At 42.8% G+C, this 24,881-nt stretch overlaps 1 protein-coding gene across 2 annotated transcripts in view; it reads right to left on the minus strand.

Moving 5' to 3' along the window:
* The window catches only part of ST6GALNAC5 (ST6 N-acetylgalactosaminide alpha-2,6-sialyltransferase 5), a 950,199-nt gene that overhangs the window by 488,744 nt on the left and 436,574 nt on the right, over positions 1-24,881 (minus strand). For both annotated transcript variants that reach the window (XM_078645266.1, XM_078645258.1), the window contains exon 3: positions 10,165-10,574. In XM_078645266.1, the coding sequence (XP_078501392.1) occupies positions 10,165-10,574 (410 nt within the window). The remainder of the gene's footprint in view (positions 1-10,164; positions 10,575-24,881) is intronic.

The raw sequence follows: 24,881 nt of genomic DNA on the forward strand, positions 1-24,881 counted from the left end.
CGTAGGAGCTTGTTGTTGTGGGTTATACTCACACACACTGTCACACACACTCTGCTGCAGAAGCAACAGTTGTCAGCTACGTGTGAGGCTGCCATGTGGAGGCTTATAGGTAGATGGATAAACTGACATATAAAAACATCTCACCAGCGACTCCACAACATGTGGTAATAAATAGCACAATATGAGCAGGGTACCCAAACTTCCCATTTGCAGCTTCCGAGTTTCGGGAAGTTGAGATCCGTTTGAGTGAATTTCAATAACATTTCAAAGCGCTTTTGCCATTTTTCTTCATAAAGACACACAAGTCCCCAGGGAAATCTGAGGGCCTCATTGCCATGTGGAGAGGCGCCGGGACAGATGGACCTACCAGCTGCCATAGATACCATTAAATACTTGTTGAGATTGAACAATAACATCGTGTTTGAACGCTTCGCAAATAATAATATACACTGCACACCAAATAGTAATGTTATTTTGAAATACGTGATCATAATTTTCATATGGTCAAGGTATAGAATGACACCAAAACGCGGGTCGTCAGGTAATACCAATAACATGATTTGCCATTTCTTATGCTGCTCCCAGATGCTTTAATGTATATATATTGTAATTGTTTTTATAACTGGCTGGCTCTCGGTACCCACTTCTTAACAATAGAGAAAAATATAAGTTGCCCTTAAAAGAGCTTGTTATTGTACTGGAGAGGGTATGTTGCCCCGAGGTACTGGGTCCCACCTCTGTTTTCAGTTCACATCGGTATTGGCCCGCAATGCGTGGGCGCTGTAAGGACCCAGAGAACAAGACCTTTGTGCGTTTTTTCGACAGAGTGCTTTCCTTTGTATGTCAACGGCAGTGAAGCACTCTCTTAGTTTAGGATCACTGGGCATCAGCATGTCACTGCTCCTGGGTTTAAAGGCGGAGCTGGGCTCAGTCAGGGGAGCATTTCAACCTGGGACATACAGGCACTCATCGTGTGGGTCACTCTGCGTGGCCACAGCTAAATCAGACCATCTGGATCGTGCCGGGTTGTGAAGTAAGCGAGCGTTGAAACCTCATTTCTCAAACGGCTTCGTGATAGTGAATTGTGGATTCACAGTATTGTGGTTTGGGGTCTACACAGGAGCATATCCTAACGTTGCTGGTTACTAGACAGTCATACAAAATCTGTTTTCCAATTGTTCTCCGCCACCGCTAATTTCATGTCTAACTGGTCACGCTCCAATGCAGGGCTTTAAGTGGGATGAAAAACTGGGGGTCTCTCAAAGGGGTGTGGCCACTGTAATTAAGGGCGTGGCTTAAAAAATGTAAGCACAAAATCTGTGTTTAGCATAGTCTGCCGCCCAACTTATATTTTGCTGTTTCTGCCATTGCTTCTAGACATACGATACAACAAATAACATCATACCTACAACAAGTCAGGGCACCTCACATACTCCTTTAACAACTTCACCTGCTTCACTCATGACCTGAAGCAATGAAGTCAATTTCGTTTCTGGGACAGTCACGCATAGAATTTTGCCTCTGTACCTTATTTTAATCTGAAGCACTAACTTGGAATTGTAGAACTAAGTCTATATTGCTTATAGTGCACCTCAGAAGAGACACGGAAATTCACCTGCTGTTCCAGCACTCGGTCCGATGCACGCCTTAGCAAGTGCATCACAGCCCTAACTTGCATCCTGCTCTTCCAGTACTGTTAGAAAGAGCCACACATAGCTCGGTCAATACAGATCTCTGACATCAGGTGGTAAGTAAATCCAATTGTTCCAGCACTGTCAATGAAGCAGTGGCACCCTGATGCAGAAAATACACCACCACTACACACCCAACTTATTCACATCCTTTTTCTATTCCTGAGGGTAACTGTGGTAAATAGATGAAAAATTGATGAATGTTTCAGTTTTATTTGGTATATTTTGATTGTATAAAGTAAGTGGGGTACACAAGTTGCTGCAAAGCCTTTTTTTTTTAACTCCCATATCGGGCGTCCTCTATGTGGTGTTTGTGAGTCTGGTAGGATGACCAGAATTGCAGTTCTTGTCGGGCAGAACCTTGAAGGCCTAATGCTCCCAGACCTCCCCGGCAGCTCCATGAGCAAAGCCTTCAGTATGATCCCCAAGGAGAAGCAGAGGACAACACCCCAGCAAGGATATCCTGTCTTCAGCTGGTACGTCATGTATAAGAGATCACCTTACGTGCTGGTGCTCTCTTTATCCCATTCTATAGTCATGTTTCTCACCTGTTTGTCACCTTAAATGTCCATTATTTCAATTTCAAATATTAGTGTTTTATGCACACTGCTGTTACTACTCATCTGCTAATTTTGCTGTTAGTGTGTGCTAATTTAATTGTCACTAAAGTCCTGCTCTCACTGCTCACATTACTGTCATGAAAAATCTGTTGTCACTGCTGTACTGCTCACTCTGTTATCCTACTAACTCTAATGTAGCAGTTATCCTGTATATATTGTTATTACTGCTGTCCTGGTAATTACGCTGTAACTATGCTGTAACTGCTACACCACTAAACCCATTAATATGCTGAGACCAATTGCTTGTTTTCAATGGGAGCCTGTGTTCTTGTTCGGAACACAGACTCCCATTGAAGTAAATGCGAGTCTGACCAAACGATGTTGGGAAGCATCGTAATCGGTCAGTCGGACTCGCAGAACCCGATTCGGTCGAAAAAGATTCCGAAACCAATTCAGTCAGCAGAGTTTCCGAACTACATCATAAGTGGCCCCTTAGTTAGGTAAAGCTTTATTTTATTTTTAGTGTTCTACAATTTACAATCATTTCAAAAGTTAAATGCAGGTAATGGAATTATACAGTTTAGTCCAGCTACTTCACTAATCGTACCAGTGGAGTTAATCTGGAATGTGAAAAGTCTTTGAACAGTGCTCAATGTATCATCTTTATTATGGTGCAAGTACCCCATTCTGGTCATCTTGAGCTTGCCAAAGAGAGTTGTTTTGTCCTTGGGCCTTTAAGAATACTGCAACTATAAATGATTGTCAGTATCTAAAAGGAACCTTCTTTGCATGCTCACAGTCAGAAATGTCTGAAATTGCTTCAAATTATGAAATGGGTTTGCAAGATGGCTTGTCACCTTCACAATCTCTTTTGAAAAGGCTTCAAACTTAGTGGATAACTTTAAAGTCAGAAATTAGCATGAAGTTCATTCGTTTTATAATCAAAATCGTCACATTATTGATGGTGAGTTGGGGGTAGGTTAAAGTCAAGGAACTTTGTTTTGAGTGACCAGGAACGGCATGGGGATAAAATCCATTTATTGGACAGAAAATCAGGTCTGCACCAGGAAGATGCAGTGTTGGTAAGAAATGAGAATACTATGTGATTTACTATTGGTCAGTATAATGACCAGGCAATTGTGGGTCAATGGATGTCTTAGGTATCATTTGTCCCTTGATGGGTAGGCTCGTCACCCTATATACAGAATGAATACTTTAACTGAGAGGATGAAGCATTGGGTGACCGAACTGGGTGTTCAGCTGGTGTTTCTATTTGGCTGAACTGTGCTCTGAGAGCAACAAAGAAAGAGATTCAGTAAAGTTCCAGTCTATAATTGAGCATCCAGTATAGACAAAATAGGCTTGAGTAAAGGGGTCTGCTCTGTTGTGTCAATGGTTGAGTGGAGGTCTAAGTAGACAGGGGAGGCATAAGCAGACACGAGATATACAAAGACAGGCATTACCATTCTGCTGGGATTTTGAAGGCATTTTTAGGTCTCGCGCCTGCGATTGCAGGGGCGAACCCCCTGCTGTCGCAAAGTGAGACAATTGCGATTGTTTCAGCTTTCAAGGAGTAGCGAGACTTGGAGACAAGAGACTGGTACGCGCACGCAGCCTGCCGGAAACGGATCAGGTCGCGCGCGTGAACACGCGCTCCGATTCCGGCAGGCTCTTCACAACACATGCACAACACACATACAGACCCCCCGCCGCGCATACACACACTCACACACACACACACACATACAGAAACCCCCCCGCTGAGCATACACACACGCACGCACACACATAGAGACCCCCCCGCCGCCGCCGCGCATACACACAAACACACGCACACATAGAGAACCTCCTCCCCCCTGCCCCCGCTGCGGTGCGCACACACACACATACACACAGAACCCCCGGCGTACACACACACATCCCCTACCTCGTCTCGGCGTGTCTTCGCGCTCCCTTGACCCTGCTCCTCTGGTGCGCGCGCACCACTGGTTTCGATTCCCGCGTCGGCTCCTCTGTGGTGCGCACACACCACAGGTTTCTATTCCGTGCTTGTTCTGGTTTCAGTTTGATATCTGATAAGTATTTACGCGTCACAAATTAGGACCAGATTTTTCCCAAGCTACCAAGAAAATGTTTACGGGACCAGAGTTAAAGCTTTTGAAAATGTTTGGTGCTGGAGTCAAACAGGGAATGAGCATAAAACTTGCATCTGTTTCTCTTACGGCTACTGGAGTTTCTTTTATCAGCATTCTTTCCCCATTTACTGCGAATGCTCTAGAGCTCTGCCTGCAACCGTCAGCCAAGCAACACACAGCTGAGGTGGCGGGGACCCTGAGCACCAGAGTGGAAGAAGAGCCGTGCTGGAGGATAAGAACAGAGATGCATACCCATAACACACTCCCTCCCACCGAGACCACATCTAGTGCACAGGCACGCCCTAGCAAAACAGCACGCTTATCTGCGGACCATTCAATTAAACACACCCAGTTACGCTTTACACATGTGGTTCCTCTAATGTATGCTTGCTTTTGGGAACTGAATATTACAAGGAGGCATCGGATCTGAAAGTAGTTTCTATTTCAGATCTGCAAAGATAAACAGGCGTTAGCAAGGATGATCGGTTTGGCCATGGCCGCCTGCCTTTTGGCTTTTTCGATGCTTGATTGTTTTATTTTGCCATAATTTTATAAAGCGTTTTTGTGTAAGCACTGGCCAACATTAGTACAAGCATTTTTCTTTAATTGGAAACAAATCTGGGACAAATGTGCTAATCTGTTTAGGTAGCCGGATCGTAAAAAATAATCCCTACCTACGACATCATGAATGACTGTGAAAAAACAATGGGATTTCCAGGCCAAAATGGAAGTTCTGTGCTTCAGAAATAAAACCTGAATGTTCCTATTGGGAAGAGGATGTTTTAGGTCTGATCTCCAGAGGGGAAAATAAACACTGACAGATAATAAAGACTACTTATTCAGATTTGCCTATACCCAGATATAGTAGTCGGGTCTCTCCTGGATTTAACATATTTAGTAAACTAACTTTGATCTTCTATATAGCGAGCACTGCAAACTTGCCTCACCGAGTTAAAATACAGATGACTACTGACTTATTAATGTAACTCGCATCGACCTTGAAGGGATGGATAGCATTACTGAATGTTTGAGCTATTGGTGTTGCATTATTATTAGCAATGCCAATAGCTCAAACTTTAATAATGCGAGACCTATTGCATTGCAAATGCTTGTTCTCTTGTTGTAGGTAATTTGCAGTACATTGGGCAGATGCTGATACATTGTCTGCAGTCAGAACTAATTTTTGGTGTGCCGCTTAGCCATGAAACATTTCTACATGTACTTTACAGAAGAGTGGGACGTTTGTGTTTGGCTGGTATTTGTTTCTTTTTTATTTGTGTTTTTTAGCCTCAGTAATCGTCTTATTTTTATGTGATCTACCAAGTTTCTTAATTTCAGATTGGTAGGTATAATGATGAGTGAACATGGGCAGAGAAAGATGAATTTTGAATGGATCGGAGTGGTTGTGATTGATTTGTAGGGCTAATTGGTTTGTTCCATTGAGCTCAAAATAGTGTGTTTGTTGGTAGGATTGAGGATGTAAGTTTTGCATCGAAGGTGGATAATTAGGAACTTTAGACACAGAGGTGCAGGAGGTGTTCTGGTAGGGAAATATAAGTTTATATTTATGAATCTTTTTGGTAAAAATGTGTTGTTGTACAGATTTCCTGTGCCAATTCTATGATAGGAGATCTACATTCCGATTTCTCAGAAGTTCAAATAATGTCATGGTGTTTGGTCTCATTGATGGTAACATGAATGCCGAGATGGCAGGACTTTATAGAATTTGGTTGATGGCAAGGTATATTACATCACAAAAGATGATTAGAGAAATGCTTACAAATTGTATAAACCCCTGCCAATTGCTCTGGGGAGCATTTCCATCCATCAATTGTCACCACTCTGCCACTTTACACAGATTCCTGCCATAAAAAAACAGTACAGATCATGCTCCACTTGGGAGCAGTCCATCCCAAACTGCTGGGCAAGGTCCCATCAAGAAAGAACCTAAAGCAAATCTTGGCCCGTTTCAGATTTGTTAGACCTCATTAGTGAGGTACAACTTGTAGCCAGTGGCTCCGCGCACCAGGGACCAACATCTGGCATACCCTTAGTCTTAAGGCATTACAATTGAACACACAATAGGTGATATGAGGAATGCTAGAAATAGTCTAAACCACTGGCTATCACTCTCGGTAGAATTTCAACCCACTGTTTTATGACAAAGGACTAGCTTACTCAAATCAACACGGACACCAAAACGTGTTTCCTGCTTATAACAGACATTAAATGACATTCAGAGAATAGCCCAGGAACGCCTTTGAAGACCATTACTTTTTAGGCACATTTTGAAAGACCATTTAAAACAATGCAATAGTAATCTGTTAGGATGATACCAGAAATAACTGTACTTCATGGTAATATGGCACAATGGTTCTGCTTTTTCTAAATGTTGCAACCCTGATGATACGATAAATAAACTGTTGGACTGATTTACAAAAGTGGCATTGCTTACAATAGTCAGAAGTTATATGTATGTGCTTTTGTACGTAATACCCCAGCCTGCAATTCACAAAACAAAGGAGGCAGTCAGATGTAAAATAAGAAAGTCTTACGTTTGGAGCATAGGATGATAATATTCGCAAAAACAGGTACTATACTCAATGTCAGTGAAAAGATGTGTTAAATTAAGCCATGTAACTAAAAAGAATAAAAACAAGTAAACATTTTTCCTACAAACCAAAATGCTTTTCCACAACACTTCTTCTCAACCCCATCCGCCCTCTAAAAATGGCGCTGACTATGATCCTTCCCACAGTCTCCCACATGTATTCCACCAACTTGAGGGTGTTAGCCAGTATTGAAGCAACACCAACTACTACCTCTCATTACATAATCATAAATCACACCCAGAACCTCTCAGGAACAGTGAATGTGTGCGTTTGAAGACCTTCAGCATAACATACCTCTCTCCTTGTTATCCTTTAATTGTACCCCACATGCATGCATAATTTTCTTATTCTGGGTGTGCGTGCATACATTACATATGCATGCAAAATGAATGCAACCTTTTGTTGTGGGCCCCAACGTCAGGTGTTTCATAGTATGGTATGCAAATATGTGTATTTGCTACACATTTTTTCTAGAGAATGCAATGTTGTGATAATTGTTCTTTTGGGCCGGATGGTTATGCATGACTTCTTTTGTTTGTGTTGATGCATATACATCCGTGGCTTGAATTAGTATGCATTCTTAGAATGTTGATATGGTTGACTGAGTGTTGTCCCAAGAAAATGTCTGCCCCGCATGTCACTTGTGATATTGGTATTTTGTGTTGCTCTGTCCTGTTTTGTTTTTTATAGATTTTTTGACAAAATATTGAGTTGTAAATATCGGGATACAGAAATATTGAGACACAAAAATACCAAAATATTGTAATGCAGAAATATTGGTGGCAAGAATATCAATTTTTTCAGGTAAGTAATATCTTTAAGAATACCATTGTTAATATAGTTTTCAATAATATTGTAAACAATATTGATTTTAACACCTTGGCTGCGTCGAACGTTCAGCTCCAGTGCTGAACGTTCGAAAAAACGGGTGGGGCACCGTCGTCCAACAGACGTTCGCACCACTACCAAGGTAGTGCAAGCGACGACCGTTGGCCGACCGCAGCAGCCAAGGGGTTAATCGTTAATGTGTTTTAGTTTATATATTCACTTTGTTATTGTTTGTACAATTGTTTACAATATTTTTAAACATAGTTGTCATTTCAAGTGATTTAGAACGTTGTATTTAATTGCTAATAGTAGTTTATAGTGTTGTAGCAGGCTGCTCGGTTTGTAGGCCCATTAGGTGGGAAGTTAATTAAGTAATAATTATCAATAAATTGTAAATGTATAACTTATTTAATTGATTACTAATTATGTAAATTGTGTAATCATTTTATTTTGTAGTTATAATTTGGATGTAGGTTGCTGGGCGTGTAGGAGCATAAGGAAATTGTTATACTTAATTAAAAATAATGTATTATTTATTTGATTATTAATTATGTAAATTGTGTAATAATATATTTTAGGTGTGGGTCTGTAGGGACCTAAGGTGGAAAGTTAATTGAGTATGATTTATCAATTATTTATCATTAAATATTTAATTGATAATTATTGAGGTAAATTACGTAATACTGATATACTTTAGTAATAATTTTTTTGGGTGCTGCTAGGTTTGCTGGGGTATAAAGTGGGACATTAAATAAGTAATGATTCATTATTAAATAACTTAATTGCTAACAAATTAGTTATCTGATTATCGATTATATAAATTATGTTTTTTTTAGTTATATTTTGACTGTGGGCTGCTACGTTTGTAGGGGTATAGTGTGTAAAGTTAATAAAGTAATACATAACAATTTGGTTAATTGATATTTATTAAATTGTTTAGGCACTATTTTTACTTAAAACTTTAAAATGGTGTATCTCTGGCTCTACTGATTGTTTTTTTTGTTTTTTTTATAAAACGTTACTTTGTTTTTTTAATTTGGTGTGGGATTTTTCATGTGTTCTGTTTTTACTTAATTACTGCTTGAGGTACTGCATAAATACTTTACACATTGCCTCTAAATTAAGTCTGACTGCCTCTGCCAAGCTACCAGAGGGTTAAGCATAGGTTAATGTGGGGCTTGCTTGTGACTTCATCCTGACTGAATCTGTGTCTGCTCTTTGAGTAGGTTTTCACTCCTGACACTCAGTTTCCAACAGGGGTGTTATCCATTTGCAGAGTGAAACTGTCCAGAGATGTAACTTTCCCTTCGTAAATTTGTTCTGTCAGCAGTGGTAAGGACAGACAGTGATTCAGGGGAATGCAGGACGACAAGCAGTGCTTAATTGGTAAAAATGTGGAGGGCCCTAAAGATTTCCTGAAAACCCCCAAAACAGGGATATATGAAGTTGGCTTACCAAATACCACTACTGCATAGTCTTGATTCCAATTCATGTCTCTTTAACCAACCACCTATCACTCCCTGCCAATTTATCTATTAGCGCTTTTTTTCATCCCTGCTGTATCTCTTTGGATTGCTTTTTTGTATTCCGAAGTTTTATATAGCACGAACTTGACCCAAAATCAGGTATCAAAGTGCTTTACATGAGCACCAGTTGCGCTACATGAGGACAAATTCATTTTTTTTGTTAGGCACAGGGAGATTTAGTGATTTGCCCAGAATCAAAGGATGTTGAGCCTCATTGCCAAGACTCGAACCCTGTTCCCCAGATTTGAGGTTGACCGCCCTTGCTGTTAGGCTACATCCTCTTCCTTTTGCTTCCCCTTTGTTTCCACCCTTTACGGTTTTTATCCCTCTTTCTTTTGATCAAAGTTTGTTGAGGAACAATATGTGCAGGAATCCAAAAAAAGCTGCCTGTGGGCCCCACCCACAACCACCAGATTAAATTAAGAACTGCTTGGAGGTCTGCTGTATCTTGCAGGCCTCTATTTATGCATTTGCAGCCTGGTGAATTCTACCGCTTTTCATATTTCATTAGTTTCATTATGGGGCAATATTCTGCATTTCCTACCAAATGGTCATTTTGTGCTGTGGTGGGATTTTTGGATCTGTTGCGGCATAAACTTTAAAGGCAAGACTCACAAAGCAGCCACTGTGTAAAATACAGCTCTTCTGCTTATTGACACTAGGCCCGCAGTTATGTGTGCTGCTAAAAAGGTAACTAAATATATTCATAGAAGTGACTTTGGAACATTTTCGAAGGACACGGCTTTCATTTTGTACATTTCAAAAAATCCAGCAATCTCTGTAAAATAATAGTGAAACGAAAAAATTCTTACCTATCTTTTCCAGTTTCTCGTTTAAAGAGGTCGTCAATTTGGAGCATCTTGTGACGTGTAATTACGTGTACTTTTAATTGAGGTAGTAATTTATTCATCACCTGTAGATTGTTATATACCAAACCCTTTCCGTCTCTCCTCATGTAGGTGTTCGGGCCCCAGAATATAAACACAGTCCCTTGGCTCATATTTAATAGTTCATTACGGTTCCTTAAAATCCGCTGGATGCTAGAGTGCGCAATGACGCGCAGACTCGTGTTGTTGCCGACGTCCTTTGCGTAACCCCGCGTGGGCGCGTCATTCATTCGTATTACGCACTCGGTCTGGTCAATCATGTCTCCCTGTTTGCCGCCAAGCAGGTGTCCAGAACTTGTTACCAGGGCACAAATCTTGCAGTGCATTTTCAGGGGCTGTAAACAAAGCATACAGATCTGATTAGATGTACAAACATGGTTGCAACCAGAAATCTCAGATAACAGTCGCAGTGTCCTTTCTGAGAGGTGCCTGAAATCAGAGGCTTTAGTAAGAATGATCCTTTAACAATACGACAAAGGTAAAGGAAACAAACCTGCCATGTATGTCTCATGTTTGTTCACGAGCTGAAAAACAAAGTTCGTGTGGTGTCCCTCAATAATTGCTTTAAGCAAGTAGAAGCTTGATGGCCGTTTTATTCCACAGTTAAAATTCATAAGATAATGTACATACTTACACTCAAAATCCTACTTTGTGCTGACGTCCAGGACAGTCAGTCAACACAGGAGCTTTAGGCTATCATACATTCTGCTCAGACACATAGTTGTACTGTATTGTAAGACCAGATCGACGCACAGATTGGGAGGGAACACATGAACATAAGAACGTAAAGATTCTGTCAGTACTTTAAGTGACTGCACATTGAAGTGTGTTCATGTATTTGCTCCTGTTCAAAATGTGAGCTTGAGAGAAGGCATTTGGGTTTCCAGATTCCTGGTCAGGTGCATTCAGAGATGCCTTGCACTCTTTCCAGTTCCTTTTCCCCGTGCTGATCTATTGAAGGGTTCCGGCAGGTGCTTTCCTCACTAACTATACCAATGATCAAGAAGGAACTTTTGTATTAATTTCCATGACATGGGTGAAAGGTCTGTTGAAGTCAGCAGGCCCCTCTCGATCCACCATCAAAACAAATGGGAGCCACTGAGTACGCTCAGATTTAGTATCCAGGAGAACCAACCTCAGATAATGTGCTCATCACTTGCGCTGCTAAAGCTGGCCCTTGTGCTCCATGCACTCTCATTCCTTGAATCAGGCTTTGCGTGCAGTAAGGTTGTGTGTGTGTGTGTGTATATGCAACGTTCAAACACTGCACAAAGGCCATTGTGATGATAGGCACTAGGGCCTAGCTTTGGGGATGGGGGTTGTTTGAGGTGAGACACCCTCCCCCAAAACAAATACCTTTTTGGATGGGTATTTGGGTTTTCTGGGCCGGAGCCAGGTCTGTGTTGATTTTTCTAGTTGTCCCGATTTCACTAAGGTTTTAATTGCTAATCTGTGAAAGGATCAGTTTACCAAAAAAGTAGTAAATCTGCACCCAGAGTAGTTGTCCTTGAATGACTGCAAATTTTCTATTTTTGGAAATCACAAACATTGGTAGTGGCAGCCTTGGAAAGCTGCACCAGTCTCGGGTTTTCAGAGATGCCACTGGCAATCCAACAACCAAAATGTGATGGGATCAATACTATCTAATAGTCTAACCACTGGCATTCACTTTGGGTAGTGTTCCAACCCATATTTATTCACCCACTGTGCCATTTCAGAGAGAGGCCCACCTGATGCAGGTCAGTACTGAACTTGCTCTTCATGGGAACAGATCATCACAAACCTTCAACGTCTTATCTCTTCACCATGCGAACCCCTGCTTCTTTAGTTCAGGAATTTGAGATTCACACTCCCACCAAATCTCACTAACTAAGCTAAGCCCCTGTTTTGGTAGGGTGTTAAAATAAGAGCAAATCTAAAATGCAATTAAAATCTCTAAACAAAATTATTCACATTTTCTGAGAATGCTTATATCACTTCTAGCAGTTGAAATTAAAATGAGAGTGGTCAGATACTTTAATATTGCATAGTTGGGTGTTGCTAAGACCCTCCCCTCCCGAAGCAAGCGCTAGCAAAGTAAAATTAGTCATCTTGAAGCAGACTTCTTTCTTCCTGCCCATTCCTCTTTTTCGCATCCTATATTAGTGGTACTTACTCCATCCATACTGCACAGCAGAGTATAATCCATTGCATGTTGGTAAGCCCTGTGAATGATGTTGCCCAACCCTTAATTGACTCCCACTAGATGTCAGAACACATTTCATAGTTGTCTATAGTTTCTTATTGCCTTATAGTGAAAACCTTCTGAACGTTTTCTGGTAATACTTGCCAATAAAGATCATATTGTGTTTACTGTACTTGGTAGCTGAGGACGCGTTATGAATGAATCACTGCTAGGTATAAGAATAACAGGTGTAAACCCATAAACCACGTTGGGATGGGTGTGGAGTAGAAAGAAAAACAATTCCCAACAGGTATCAGTTGAAGGCAGTTAAGTGATGTATGCATTCAGCATTACATTAACAAGAAACAAGGAGGCTCATATAGTTTTAAAAGCTTGTTATTCACCAATTTTGAAGAAGGATGTTTCACATGGAAATACAGTTAAATCAGCACTGTACAGAAGGAATCATGTGACAACCCGATGGCACTTGGTGAATGGTGATATATATACAATTTGTGAAAGGTGAAGTGGCAAGTGCTGAACGTGTACAGCGTGAACGGCGCACAGTGACAATGAAATTATACAGTGAAGGCTCCGCAGGATTAAGTATTGGTCACTTAAAACATGGAATAAACAATTTTACAGGAGCCAAAAATGTTAAATGCGCCATGAGATTGCGCTGCGATGTCGACGGCGTTTCGATCCTCTTGGACGGAGCTGCTTGCATTCACAGCCAGTCGCCCGAATCGCCTGAGCCCTTATCGCCGCCAGCCACCTTGATTTATTCAGGTGCTGCCACGCCACCACTGCCCACGGCGACACCATACCGGTGCAGACGCCGCTGCCTCCACCAGGGTACCCAGATACCACGCAATTGGTCTTGCGTGCACAACACTGCTCGTAACTCGACAACCCTGTCCTGATGACGATCCCGACCCAAGGGGATCGAAACGCCGTCGACATCGCAGCGCAATCTCATGGCGCATTTAACATTTTTGGCTCCTGTAAAATTGTTTATTCCATGTTTTAAGTGACCAATACTTAATCCTGCGGAGCCTTCACTGTATAATTTCATTGTCACTGTGCGCCGTTCACGCTGTACACGTTCAGCACTTGCCACTTCACCTTTCACAAATTGTATATATCACCATTCACCAAGTGCCATCGGGTTGTCACATGATTCCTTCTGTACATTGCTGATTTAACTGTATTTCCATGTGAAACATCCTTCTTCAAAATTGGTTAATAACAAGCTTTTAAAACTATATGAGCCTCCTTGTTTCTTGTTAATGTAATGCTGAATGCATACATCACTTAAAAGCCTTCAACTGATACCTGTTGGGAATTGTTTTTCTTTCTGAATCTCTGATAGAGCATTTATAGAGCATAAGCAGCTATTCCAATGGGTGTCAGGAGCCAGGAAAGACAGTACCTATGGAAGATCAACTAAAGTGAAATGGAGCAGAGACTTACCAAATTTTAGGTTGACTCAAGAATAATTTTAATTTGAGCAGCCTATGAAGCTGTAGTTTATTCAGCCTTACTACTTATCAGTAATGCAATAGTACTACATTAGTCTAAATTCAGATAAACACAAAGCATTGTCTTTTATTGATCATAATTATCAAAATTATTCCACACAAACCAGAAGGATCTGCCACCTGCTCTAGCTTCCTGAGTTTTAGTTATTTTCAGTAGGAAAAGACCCGAGGGTTAATGAGTACCCTGGCCAATGCCAGGGAAAACTTGATGTGCAGCATGTTAGTCGTGCAGAGATGCAGTGTGGCGCCTGCTGTACTACTAAATGTCCTTAAGGAGACTATGAATGTGTATATTCTCACAGGTGAGATCTGGCATTTGTATGCAAGAGGGTTTCATCTCTCCGTACACGCGCCACAACCGAATGTGTCATCAGGTGATCCTTCCTACGGCAGCTCACATCATAGACAGAAACTGGGGAGGGCCCCCAGGTAATGCTCATGAATATCAATGTGCAGCTATCGCAGGCTTGGCCTATCATAAACATTAGTGTGTTTGGATTAGGATATGGGCTCACAAACATTGCTCAGATGCCTACAACTATGTAATATTGAAGAGTAGGGATGATGTAAGAATGGCATTTGTAAGATGGGCGATGAGCACTGCTGACAGAGGGCAACACCATTGCCCACTTCTTTTTCCAGCTCTCTCTTCACTCAGGTTGTCTGTAGGGAATCCACATACCTTGCCTTTAGAGTATCCAATTTGCCAGTTCAACATGAACTCCTACACAGAGACAGAGGTTTCTAGAATCCCAAAGTCCACTCTGAGGAGGGAAATCTAACTCCTGGATGATGTGTTGGTATCTTTAATTGTAAGGATGCATTTGTTATGAGAGGGTATAGGTCTGCTGCCAAATGCCAATGTTTCAAATACTTGACCGCATCGGTGCGGCACATTTTCCCGCTGTGTGCTGAAGTTTTAAAAAACCCGTGGTTCATGACGAGCTCAGCTCGTCATGAGCGTACGAGAGGTGTACCTCGTGACGAGCTGAGCTCGTCATCAGCGTCAATGGGGTTAAACTTGAGCTGCCATGCAGAACACTGAGCATGTCTTAGAATCAGGCCAGAGACAACCCTTATACATATTTGCAAACTGGGCGTACAGCGTGAGAGTTGCCAACTTAGCCCTGGCTCTTACTAATCGAAGGGGCTGCTAAAAGTTTGTCTGCCTGCCCTGCTACCACTGCTGCCCTGACCCTGCGAAAAACCATTAGCCTGCCCCAAGGAGTCCTGCACATAAGTGTAGCCTTCATTAGACCTCTGCCTGCTCTATGAATTCAGACTCAAAGACAACCGGGTCCATATTACAGACAAGGTGCATTGCCTTGGTCTGTACCGCGGCACACCATCAGCTGGTTGCACCAGACGCAGACTGGGCTAGTGTGCCCTATCCTAATGAATGTGCTGTTCCCAGTGCCTGTAACTGGGAACAGTGTATTAGTGAAAGATGAACAGGCTCTTTGAAGGTGTGCTCCCATTCCACTGTGCTGGTGGCAACCTGACCTGGATCTTAAAGGTGGACAGTCAGGGTCGGATTGGGATTGAAAATCGGCCCGGGCACAAAAAAAATTGGCCCCATTTGCAGAATGCCTTTCCTCAAATCACTGCTTCAGCGTAATTACATTAAAAAGAAGGAGGGGGGGCTTAAAAAATGCACGCATTAGTTTACACTGTGAGACACACATGAAAACAAGTGAGGCCACTTCTACTGAGGCCCCCTGCCCCGCTCAGTATGTGCATACATTCATGGGCCGGCCAGCGAAACAAAGGGAGTGGTACCTCTGCCTCTTGCTAAACCGGGGGTGTGGGACCGGCGGTGTTGTTGGGGAGGGGGGAGAGGGGGGGGAGGGGTTTTTTAATGAACGCCCATCTCCCTGCTGAAAGGCCACTCAGCCACCCACTGGGCCGCTGGCTGTATGCTGAAAATAGAGACACCGCCCAAATCTGCCCCATCCTGCTCAAAAAAGCAGCCCACAGCAGGAACTCAGACACCAGCCCCTTGGGCATTGCCCGAATGCCCGCGTTACCAATCCGAGGCTGGGGACAGTGCAATAGGGCATGGGCAATGGGTCAATCCACTCGGTCATGGGCTCTCTTGCACAGTGAGTGATGACATTTTGTCTGATCTCATATGTACATCTGCAAAAGTTGAAGTGCACTTCAGTGTTAAGGCTGCTTGGCCAATACTTTATTTAGTGTGCCAATGTTCTTTTCCTTTCCATGCGTCATCCATTTTGTAATATTAAGTTGTACTTGTGTGTTTAAGCAATGCCAGCAAATTACAGAAGTAACCACTAACAACGCTATCCGTTTCAGGTGAAGTGGTGGAAGCTAGCAGTGCAACTGACATTCCCAGCTTCCTCCAGTCTCATGTAGGAAGTGTGAGTTTCTTTCAGCTCTGTGACAGAGCCCAATAAGAAAAACACTTCAGCTTGCATCGTCGTTTTCAGAAGCTGTTTTTCCTCGCATCCTCAACTTCTTTAATCCTTTTTTTATGCCACCACTTTACATTACTTTCTCTTGGCTGAAGATAACAACCACTGAAACGTTATGACGTACCAAAGCCACATTCCGTTGCCGATTCCGCATTTGACACCTTCGAGGTTGAATAGGAAAAATAATAGTGCGACGAGCTATTCCGGGCCCTGCAATAGCGTAACTACGCAGCTGTGCGTGCTCATGCTCAAGATATGCCATTTTTCAGGCACCTAATGATATGGGTAGGAATGTTGATGCCTCGCGCGCGCAGGTTCCTAATGCGCTATTTGCATGCATTTCCCTTTAAGCACCTTTTACGCCAGTTTGATGAATGATCCAAGCAGGCTCCGCTAAGGTGAAACAGTGACTCTGGCATCATGCTTGGGCAAGCAAGATGAAGTGCTAATGAGGTTAAAAGTAATGCAGTCAGCACCGCCGCTCACTCAGATGCATTAGAACACCCGCTGGCGCAAGAAATGTTTACCGACAACGAGCTCCACAGGCCCCTTGTCTACTGGGCTACAACAACGTTTTTTTGTCTTGAGGAAGTAAGAACACCTGGTATAAGAGAAATGTACGATTCATAACTATAGTTTTCGCAGAGCCCGCGGCGCTGCCTCCATAGTATAGCGATTTTCTTAAACCGCCGGCGGTCTGATTACAAATAGAACAGTACTGAGGTAAGGCTAAAAGTGCATTCGATTTACTGTTACAGTGAAAGAAATCCGCACCAGTACCATGCACATACGCGCAAAACTCCACGGAATGTGGAATTACGACCTGGGTCCCATTTTCAGGTCATAAACTAAACCCAAACGAAATTCCTAATTCCATGCGGTTTTAACGCATACGTTTACCATCTGCTCTGAGCACGATATAAATGTTTGTGGGGACCGATGGATTGGGTGGGGTTGAAGAAAGGGAGGGCATGGGGGTTAAGAGTGGGAAGGGGAAGGTTTATTTCTGGCGGGGGGGTTGTAAGTGTATGTTGCCATAAAAAAAATGAGGAATAAGGCTGCACTGCTGCTGCCACAGCCTTATGTCATTTTTTCAGCTGGAATTTCGAAGCTGAAAAATCGTGTACGTTTCTTCCTCCCAAAAAAAAAACAGGTGTGCAAAACACTACCCATCCTGGAACAGGCTGAGTGAAATTCCATTCAGTAATTTTGCTCAGCTTGACTCAGAGTTGGGGCCTGTGTGTGGCTCCACAGCTTGGATGGCAAATTGTGCATGTGCCTGATAGAAGACAGGAGCACAAAGTGCCCTCGCATTACAATAGTTTACAAACCCAAGATGCAGCTCCGCTCTAACTGAATTCGAAACAGGAAATATATTCTCGGTTTTAGCAGGGTGAAATACTAACCCGCTGTCATGGTAAGATCTAGGAAGAGGCTGAACATGTTCTGCTTACCATGAAAGCCTGACCTGAAAGCTATCCTTTAATTCACAAAAATCCACGTATTTAGAAGTGTAGCAGAAAGAATGATTGTTTTATTTCATAGGCATGCATTGCCTCTTGCGTTGTTACAACCAAATCGGACAGCCGCTGGGATGAAATGCAGAAAGCTGTAAACAACTCCAGGCTGTCAGTTGCATGTAGAAATTGGCGAAACTAAGGTATAAATTCTCCTATTAGAATAAGACCAACGTAAAACGAAAGTTAAAGAGGGGTGCATTGTTCAATAAATGTTTGATCTGGGAGTCCTGTGGAGGGTGCAGAACACAATGCTTCAGAACTGTACTGACCATAATCCTACCCTGTATTGAACTATAACATTTATATTGCAGTTACTACCTCTATGTGGGTCTCTGAGGCGGATACCTATATGTAATTTGCACTGATACTGTACAGCTAAACCATGAATCCTTTAAAACCTACCTCTTTCAAGACTATCCCAAAAATGTCCAAAAACAAGGACAGTAAATTGAAGAAAATGAAAAGCAAATTATGAATACAAGCTATATTACTATTCCACACAACAACTTGGGCAAACGCCTAGGAAAAGAGGAATCGTCTGACAATTAGCAAATAAGGAGCCGCGCATAAGATACACAACAACACCGGAAAGGCAAGAAGACTTACAGGAGAACAAAGAGCAAGGAGAACGACCTTTGAGAATCACACCAGAACACTGCTGGGAACTAATGGCACTGAAGTGCCCCCAAGAAATCGGGGGCGGGGGGGCAGATTTACAAGCCACTTGCGCCACTTTTGTGTCACTTTTAACATGGAAAAAGTGACGCAAAAGTGGTGCAATGGGCTTGTAAAATCTGACCCCGGAAGTTCATATCAGATGAACTGATGGGACGGACAGTGGACCCTTCAATGAAAACGAAACCTGAGGCAGGCAGAGAGAAAGACTCACACCTACATGCGGAAGAAAAGCAGTAGCAAAATAAGAAGAAGCTATCACTGAGAACCTTTGGAGATGTTAACTTGGGGGCAATGGAGAGGGTGGTTCTGGGCGGTGAACTAATTGCAACAGAGGTGGCCCTACAGTAAACATGGGAACTAGAATAACTTAAACAGCAAAAGTAGAGAGAGAGAGAGAGGGAAGTAGAGAAGGAGAGACGGTGGCCACTTTACTAACAGTGGTGGTATGAGGTCAGGTGGAGGTGTTCAAGTTAGAGTTAAAATCCTCAAGTTGGGACTTTAGGAGTTGAACAGGAATTAGGGGGAAATTATCCAGTTAGAAATGCATGGCATGGTTAGGGAGTTTTAGAGGGCAATGGACAAGGGGCAATGGGGGCATAAAGGAGAACAAAACACGGATATACATTCAGTTATCGGATGCAAGACACAATGGAAGACTTACCAGAGGACATAGCATGGATGAAAACCTAAATACTGTGACCACAATGTCATGAAATCTGAGTGGCCAAATGAACAACATAAAAAGATAGGCATTGTTCACTTATGTCAAGAGATATTCCCAAACATGCTGCTAATGGAAGGAACACAATTAGAAGGAGTCAAATACCTTTACATACCCCAGTAATACAAACATGATTTACAGCTGGCTCGTGGGAGTTGCAATAATACTTAATGAACACTTCCTTTTGTTCATTACCATGTGGCATAGCCCAGGTAGGTATGACATGCCTCTTCATATGTTCTTCTGATTATTTTTTGAGAGTGGATTTGACATACATTTGTCTGACAAATGATTATTGTAACAACATGGGCACACTACACACTGGACGTATTTTCTGTCTGATTGCTTTACTCTGTACCCCTTACTAATGCATTTTATTTTGTAATTTACATAAAGTGGATGCATTAGCTTTGTTTTTGTACACCTGTTTTTCATTCATTGTTTCCTTCATTTTGTTACTTATGATTGATTTTGTTTATCCAATTCAATTGATTTGTGTATTTGCTATAATATGGTTAAAAAGTTGTTTGTGTTTAATTCTTTTGATTCGATTTTATACATCAAATATCATAGATGCCTAAATATCTGGACTAAGTATACTATGTTTTATGAATGACCCCCACAACCTTTGTTAGCCATTGACTTTAGTTGATTCTGTTACCCAAGCTTGCAGGGGACATCGGATTGCCCTTCCTTTGTAACATATCAAACAGGAACCAGACACATGCCTATAAACCTTGGATGGTTCCTGTCCTAGGTGGCATGATAGGCAAAAGAAAGATGAACGAGGATGCGGCCTGACTAATTTCTACACAAACACCAATATCAAAGATGTTTTATTTCTTTATTCATTTATATTGCATGCGTGGATCAAACAGCTCTTAGGGCACTTTTCATTGAAACCTTTAAGCAACAAATCACAATGCTGCTGACAGTCATTCCTCTAAATTTCAAGGTATACAAGGCACACATGTAAACGATGTAGACGTTAATACTGCACCCACGCCCAAGTTTGTGAGTGTACATATCGAGATATTTGAACTTGCAGACAACTTCCCTGTTGCTAAACAAATTCGCTCTTTGGATATGTTTAGGTCACTGAGTACTGTGCCAATATCTGACTAGCATTTTATATATATACCTATAATGGACCGCCTTCCAATGTAAAATATCCAAATGTGCTGACGCAGAAGGATCTTTATCCCTTGCATGAAACAAAAACATTACATTTAAACTTATCATAAGGCAATGGCAGAGCTTTCAGGGGCACTTAGAAATGATGTTTACACTTACAACAGTCTTCAATTAATACCACTGACAATCACAGCAAGCAGGCAATGGCTCAGAGTTCACCGACATAATAGAAAGTCATGATGAAAAAACCCTCACCCAGACACATCTAATTCTCACATTTCTTGTTCTGTCAAACTGCATAATGTAGTTCATTGGAAGTGAAAACTAACAGCTTTGGAACTGTCAGTGACAAGTAAAGATCCCTTTACAATTGGTGTCTAAAATGATAACGCCAACCTGCAGTGTTGTTGCTAATCGATGGGGTGACATTGATGGGAAGCCACTGGTGTGGTGTGATAGTCACCGTATCATATTGACACAGCCGTGGGTTATGATGTGGTCAATGTCTCTGCAATAACAGCATGCTGCCAGTGTACACTGTGAGGGAGGACAGTGGTGACACATTTTGTAAGAGATAAGAACATAACCCCATGAGAGCATCCTAGTCTTGGGATGTATTCACCGTGTCGGGCAAGTTAGGGTCATAGTCTTGCTACTGAGAGCACCATAGAGAGAGTGAGCATTTACTCATGGCACTGGGCCAGCATAGTGCCATATCAAGGGTTTAGCATACTGATATACATAGGCTAAAAGTTGTGTAATTGGATTCAGCATAGTCTGATTATATAGGATCAACAGGGTATACAGTCGGCACAGTGTCACCGATTACGATATGCACAGCATGGGGTCAAGTCAGTCGCAGATGAAGATACCAACATATTGCCATATCGTATAATATGAAAACTAAATTCATACGGGGTCAGGAGAGTGTCAGTTAAGAGTCAAACTGTGAAATCAGCAGAACATTAACACAACATATGTCAACATTCAGAAGTAGTACACAAGTCACAGCAAAGAGTTGGGCACTTTTGTAAAATAGAGACTTCGAGCTTCATTAACAAATGTTTTGTTATGACTTATCTTTGTAGTACTCCTGGCTTACTTTTAAATTTCAGGAGTGGGCCAGAAGCAATCTATGTGTACACAAAGCTTACTCCTGGAATCCTGGAGTAAGCCAAGACAACTATCGGCGTGCGTAACAGCTACTCATAGTGGCATTTTTGCGAAACTGACCTTTTTAAAGGAAAGTAGAAATCACTTACTCTATGCACTGCAAAGGTACTGTTTGGGAAAGAGTAGAAAACCGACCTTATTTGTTAATCACTTACACGGGTTATTTGTGAGTGCATAATACAGAAAAGAGTATAAGACAAATATCTGCAAATTAGCCACACATGTCAATTACCTCCACTCATGAGCATACACTATGCAGTGCCAATTTCCAAACACATGTTCTGCCATAAACGTACGTTTACAGCCAAACACACCTCCATTGACTGCTGCCAAGAATTCATAAAGGGAAGGCGTGAATGGGGTTGCTACTGCAAATCCCTGCATCATGAGTGCAGAGGAATAAGCAGGCATAAATCCCATGCAAGCATTCGGGAAGTGTTTGTAACAAGGCATGGTGAGCCTTGAAATTTGGGGAGCATTCTCAAAACTTCTACCTTCGTGGGTATTCCCAAACTAAGATCCACCCTTTCCCAACATTAGAAATCGTTGGAAGGAGAAATTGTGGGAATGGGAATTCAAAATTTGCAAACATTCGTGACAAGAATTTTCAATTCTATTAAGGACTAGGAGGCGAGGATTTTGCTTTCTCATTTCTTTATTGAAATGCTCAGCAGCCAATAAAAACAACCAAAAAACTACATTTCCCAGAATACCAGGGAATGACCATAGAGAGTAGCGTATAAAAGGACCCAACATTAGTCCTTCTTCCTCTTTCTTTGTGGAAACAGGTCCAGGTCAAAATAAAATCCCAAGTAAATCAAGAACAAGAACTCCAAACAAGCAGCAGAAATCCAGAGGATCCTGAAGTAGGCAGCCGAAGAACTGCGGGGGCAGAAGCCAGGAGGAGAACGACACTCCGTAGGAGAACAAACCACATCACTTCTGGTCAGAACCTGGAAAAAGACACAGAGCCGTAACATCTAAACTGCAAGAGTGTCAAGAGCAAACCAGGGAGGGAAAAAAAACAAGGAGTGATATATTTGCAATTTGCATGTAAACAGTCACAATACATTAGCAAGCAAATATGAACAACGGGTGGGATAATCCTCGCCTCCTAGTCCTTAATAGAATTGAAAATTCTTGTCACGAATGTTTGCAAATTTTGAATTCTATGTCAGGACAGGAGGCTCCGATTATGCTTGTTTAAAGCTGTTCCACCACAACAGAAGCCACACTAGCAATAGGTTTATAATAAAACGTTTTGAATACAGAATCAGATGACCAGTCTGCAGCCTTCATGATATCGAACAGAGTAACACCCATAGAATAAGCTTTAGAGGCCATAGCCCCTCGTGCAGAATGCGCGCCAAACACAGACACATCAATACCCGCTTCAGACATAAGCCACCGCACCCAGCGCGCCAAAGTAGCTGGAGTGACGGGGCGAAAAGGTTTTTGTAAGGCAATCAAAAGTTGACCCTGCATGTCTGAACGGAAAGAAGCAGTACTCACCTCATAATCCTTAAGGCATTGTACAACACAAAGGTTGGGGCGAGAAGGAAAAGAAGGATACGAAATGGAAGGCGTATTAGATTTGGTACGTCTAGAAAGACGAAAGGAAACCCCTTCAGGAGTGAAACTGCGACCAGCGAGATCCAAAGCGTGGACATCCGACACACGCTTGCAAGAAACCAGACAAAGTAACATCGTCAATTTCGCAGACAATTGTTTGCGGGATAACAAAGGATTCGAAGGCCAAGCCTCTACGAACCTGAGAACAACAGAAACATCCCATAAAGTAACATATTTAGGCGTGGGAGGTTTCGCAAAACGAACCCCTTTAAGCAACCTGGAAATAAAGGGATGTTCACCCGCAGGTTTCCCATCTATGTGGATATGACCCGCTGAAATAGCCGAGCGAAAGCCATTAATCGTCGAATAAGCCAGGCCAGAAGTGGCCAAGGACGCCAAAAAATTAATAATCATACTGATATCTGCTGAAACGGGATCAACTTCCCGTTGAGCACACCAATCACACCAACGCTTCCAGGACCCTTTATATCGTTTGTGAGTATTGGGGGCCCATGCTTCACTAAGGAATTTGGAAGCGTCGCTAGAAATGCCTGGGAGCGTCCAGCGATCCCCGAGATCCTCCACGCTAGCAGTCGAAGAGAGCCGGATAGGATCAGGGGATGTGGATCTCCGAGAGGATCCAGCAAGAGATTCGCCAACGGGGGAAGAAGGAACGGTGGAGCACAACACATTTCCAGAAGCACCGGAAACCATGCTTGGGCCCTCCAGAGAGGGACAATCAGAATCAGATCCGCCCGAAACCGTTTGGTGTAAGCCAACACCCTGGGAATCATTTGAAAAGGTGGAAAAGCATAACAGAGGGTCGATGGCCACTGCTGAAGAAAAGCATCCGTGGCCAGAGCCTGAGGGTCCGGCCTCCAACTGTAAAAGCGCGGAAGTTGCGCGTTGAGGCGAGAGGCAAATAGATCCAACTGACATTGACCCCATCGCCGAAGGAGAGCACGGAACACTCGAGGGTGAAGCCTCCAGTCGCTGTAATCCCGGAGATGTCTGGAGTGCCAATCCGCAATCTGATTGTGGCACCCCGGAAGATATTCTGCAATAACAGTGATCTTCCTCTGAAGGCAAAAATGCCAAAAATCCTTGGCTATCTCCGCCAACACCTTGGATCGGGTCCCGCCCAACTTGTTGACATACCGGACTGCGGACACGTTGTCCATCCGGAGAAGAAGGCAGCAACTCGGACGAAGGCGAGAAAAACACTTGATCGCAAACGAACCCGCTAGGAGTTCCAGGCAGTTTATGTGGAGAGCCAACTCCTGAGGGGACCAACGACCTCCCGTCGAGACAGACCCGCAGCGGGCTCCCCAACCCCACCGACTGGCATCGGATTCGATCACCAGCTCCGGGGACGCACCGAATAGGGCTCGACCGTTCCAGGCCTCCATGTGGTCCAACCACCACTGCATCTCCCAGCGTACTTCCTCCGTAAGGGGAATCTGGTCGGAGTACTTGAGACCTTTCCGGAGATGCTGGATTTTCAGCCGTTGCATCGCTCTGTAATGCAGAGGACCTGGAAAAATCGCCTGAATGGAGGACGCTAACAGACCTACTACACGTGCCAACAACCTCAACGACACAGTCGGTCTGGAAATAACAGACGTCAATTCTCTCCTGATGTAACGCAACTTCTGATTGGGCAAGAGAAGTTGACAAGCCACCGAGTCGATCTGGAAACCCAGG

The sequence above is a fragment of the Lissotriton helveticus genome, chromosome 1_1, assembly GCF_964261635.1.
Source record: "Lissotriton helveticus chromosome 1_1, aLisHel1.1, whole genome shotgun sequence".
Classification (NCBI taxonomy): Eukaryota; Metazoa; Chordata; class Amphibia; order Caudata; family Salamandridae; genus Lissotriton; species Lissotriton helveticus.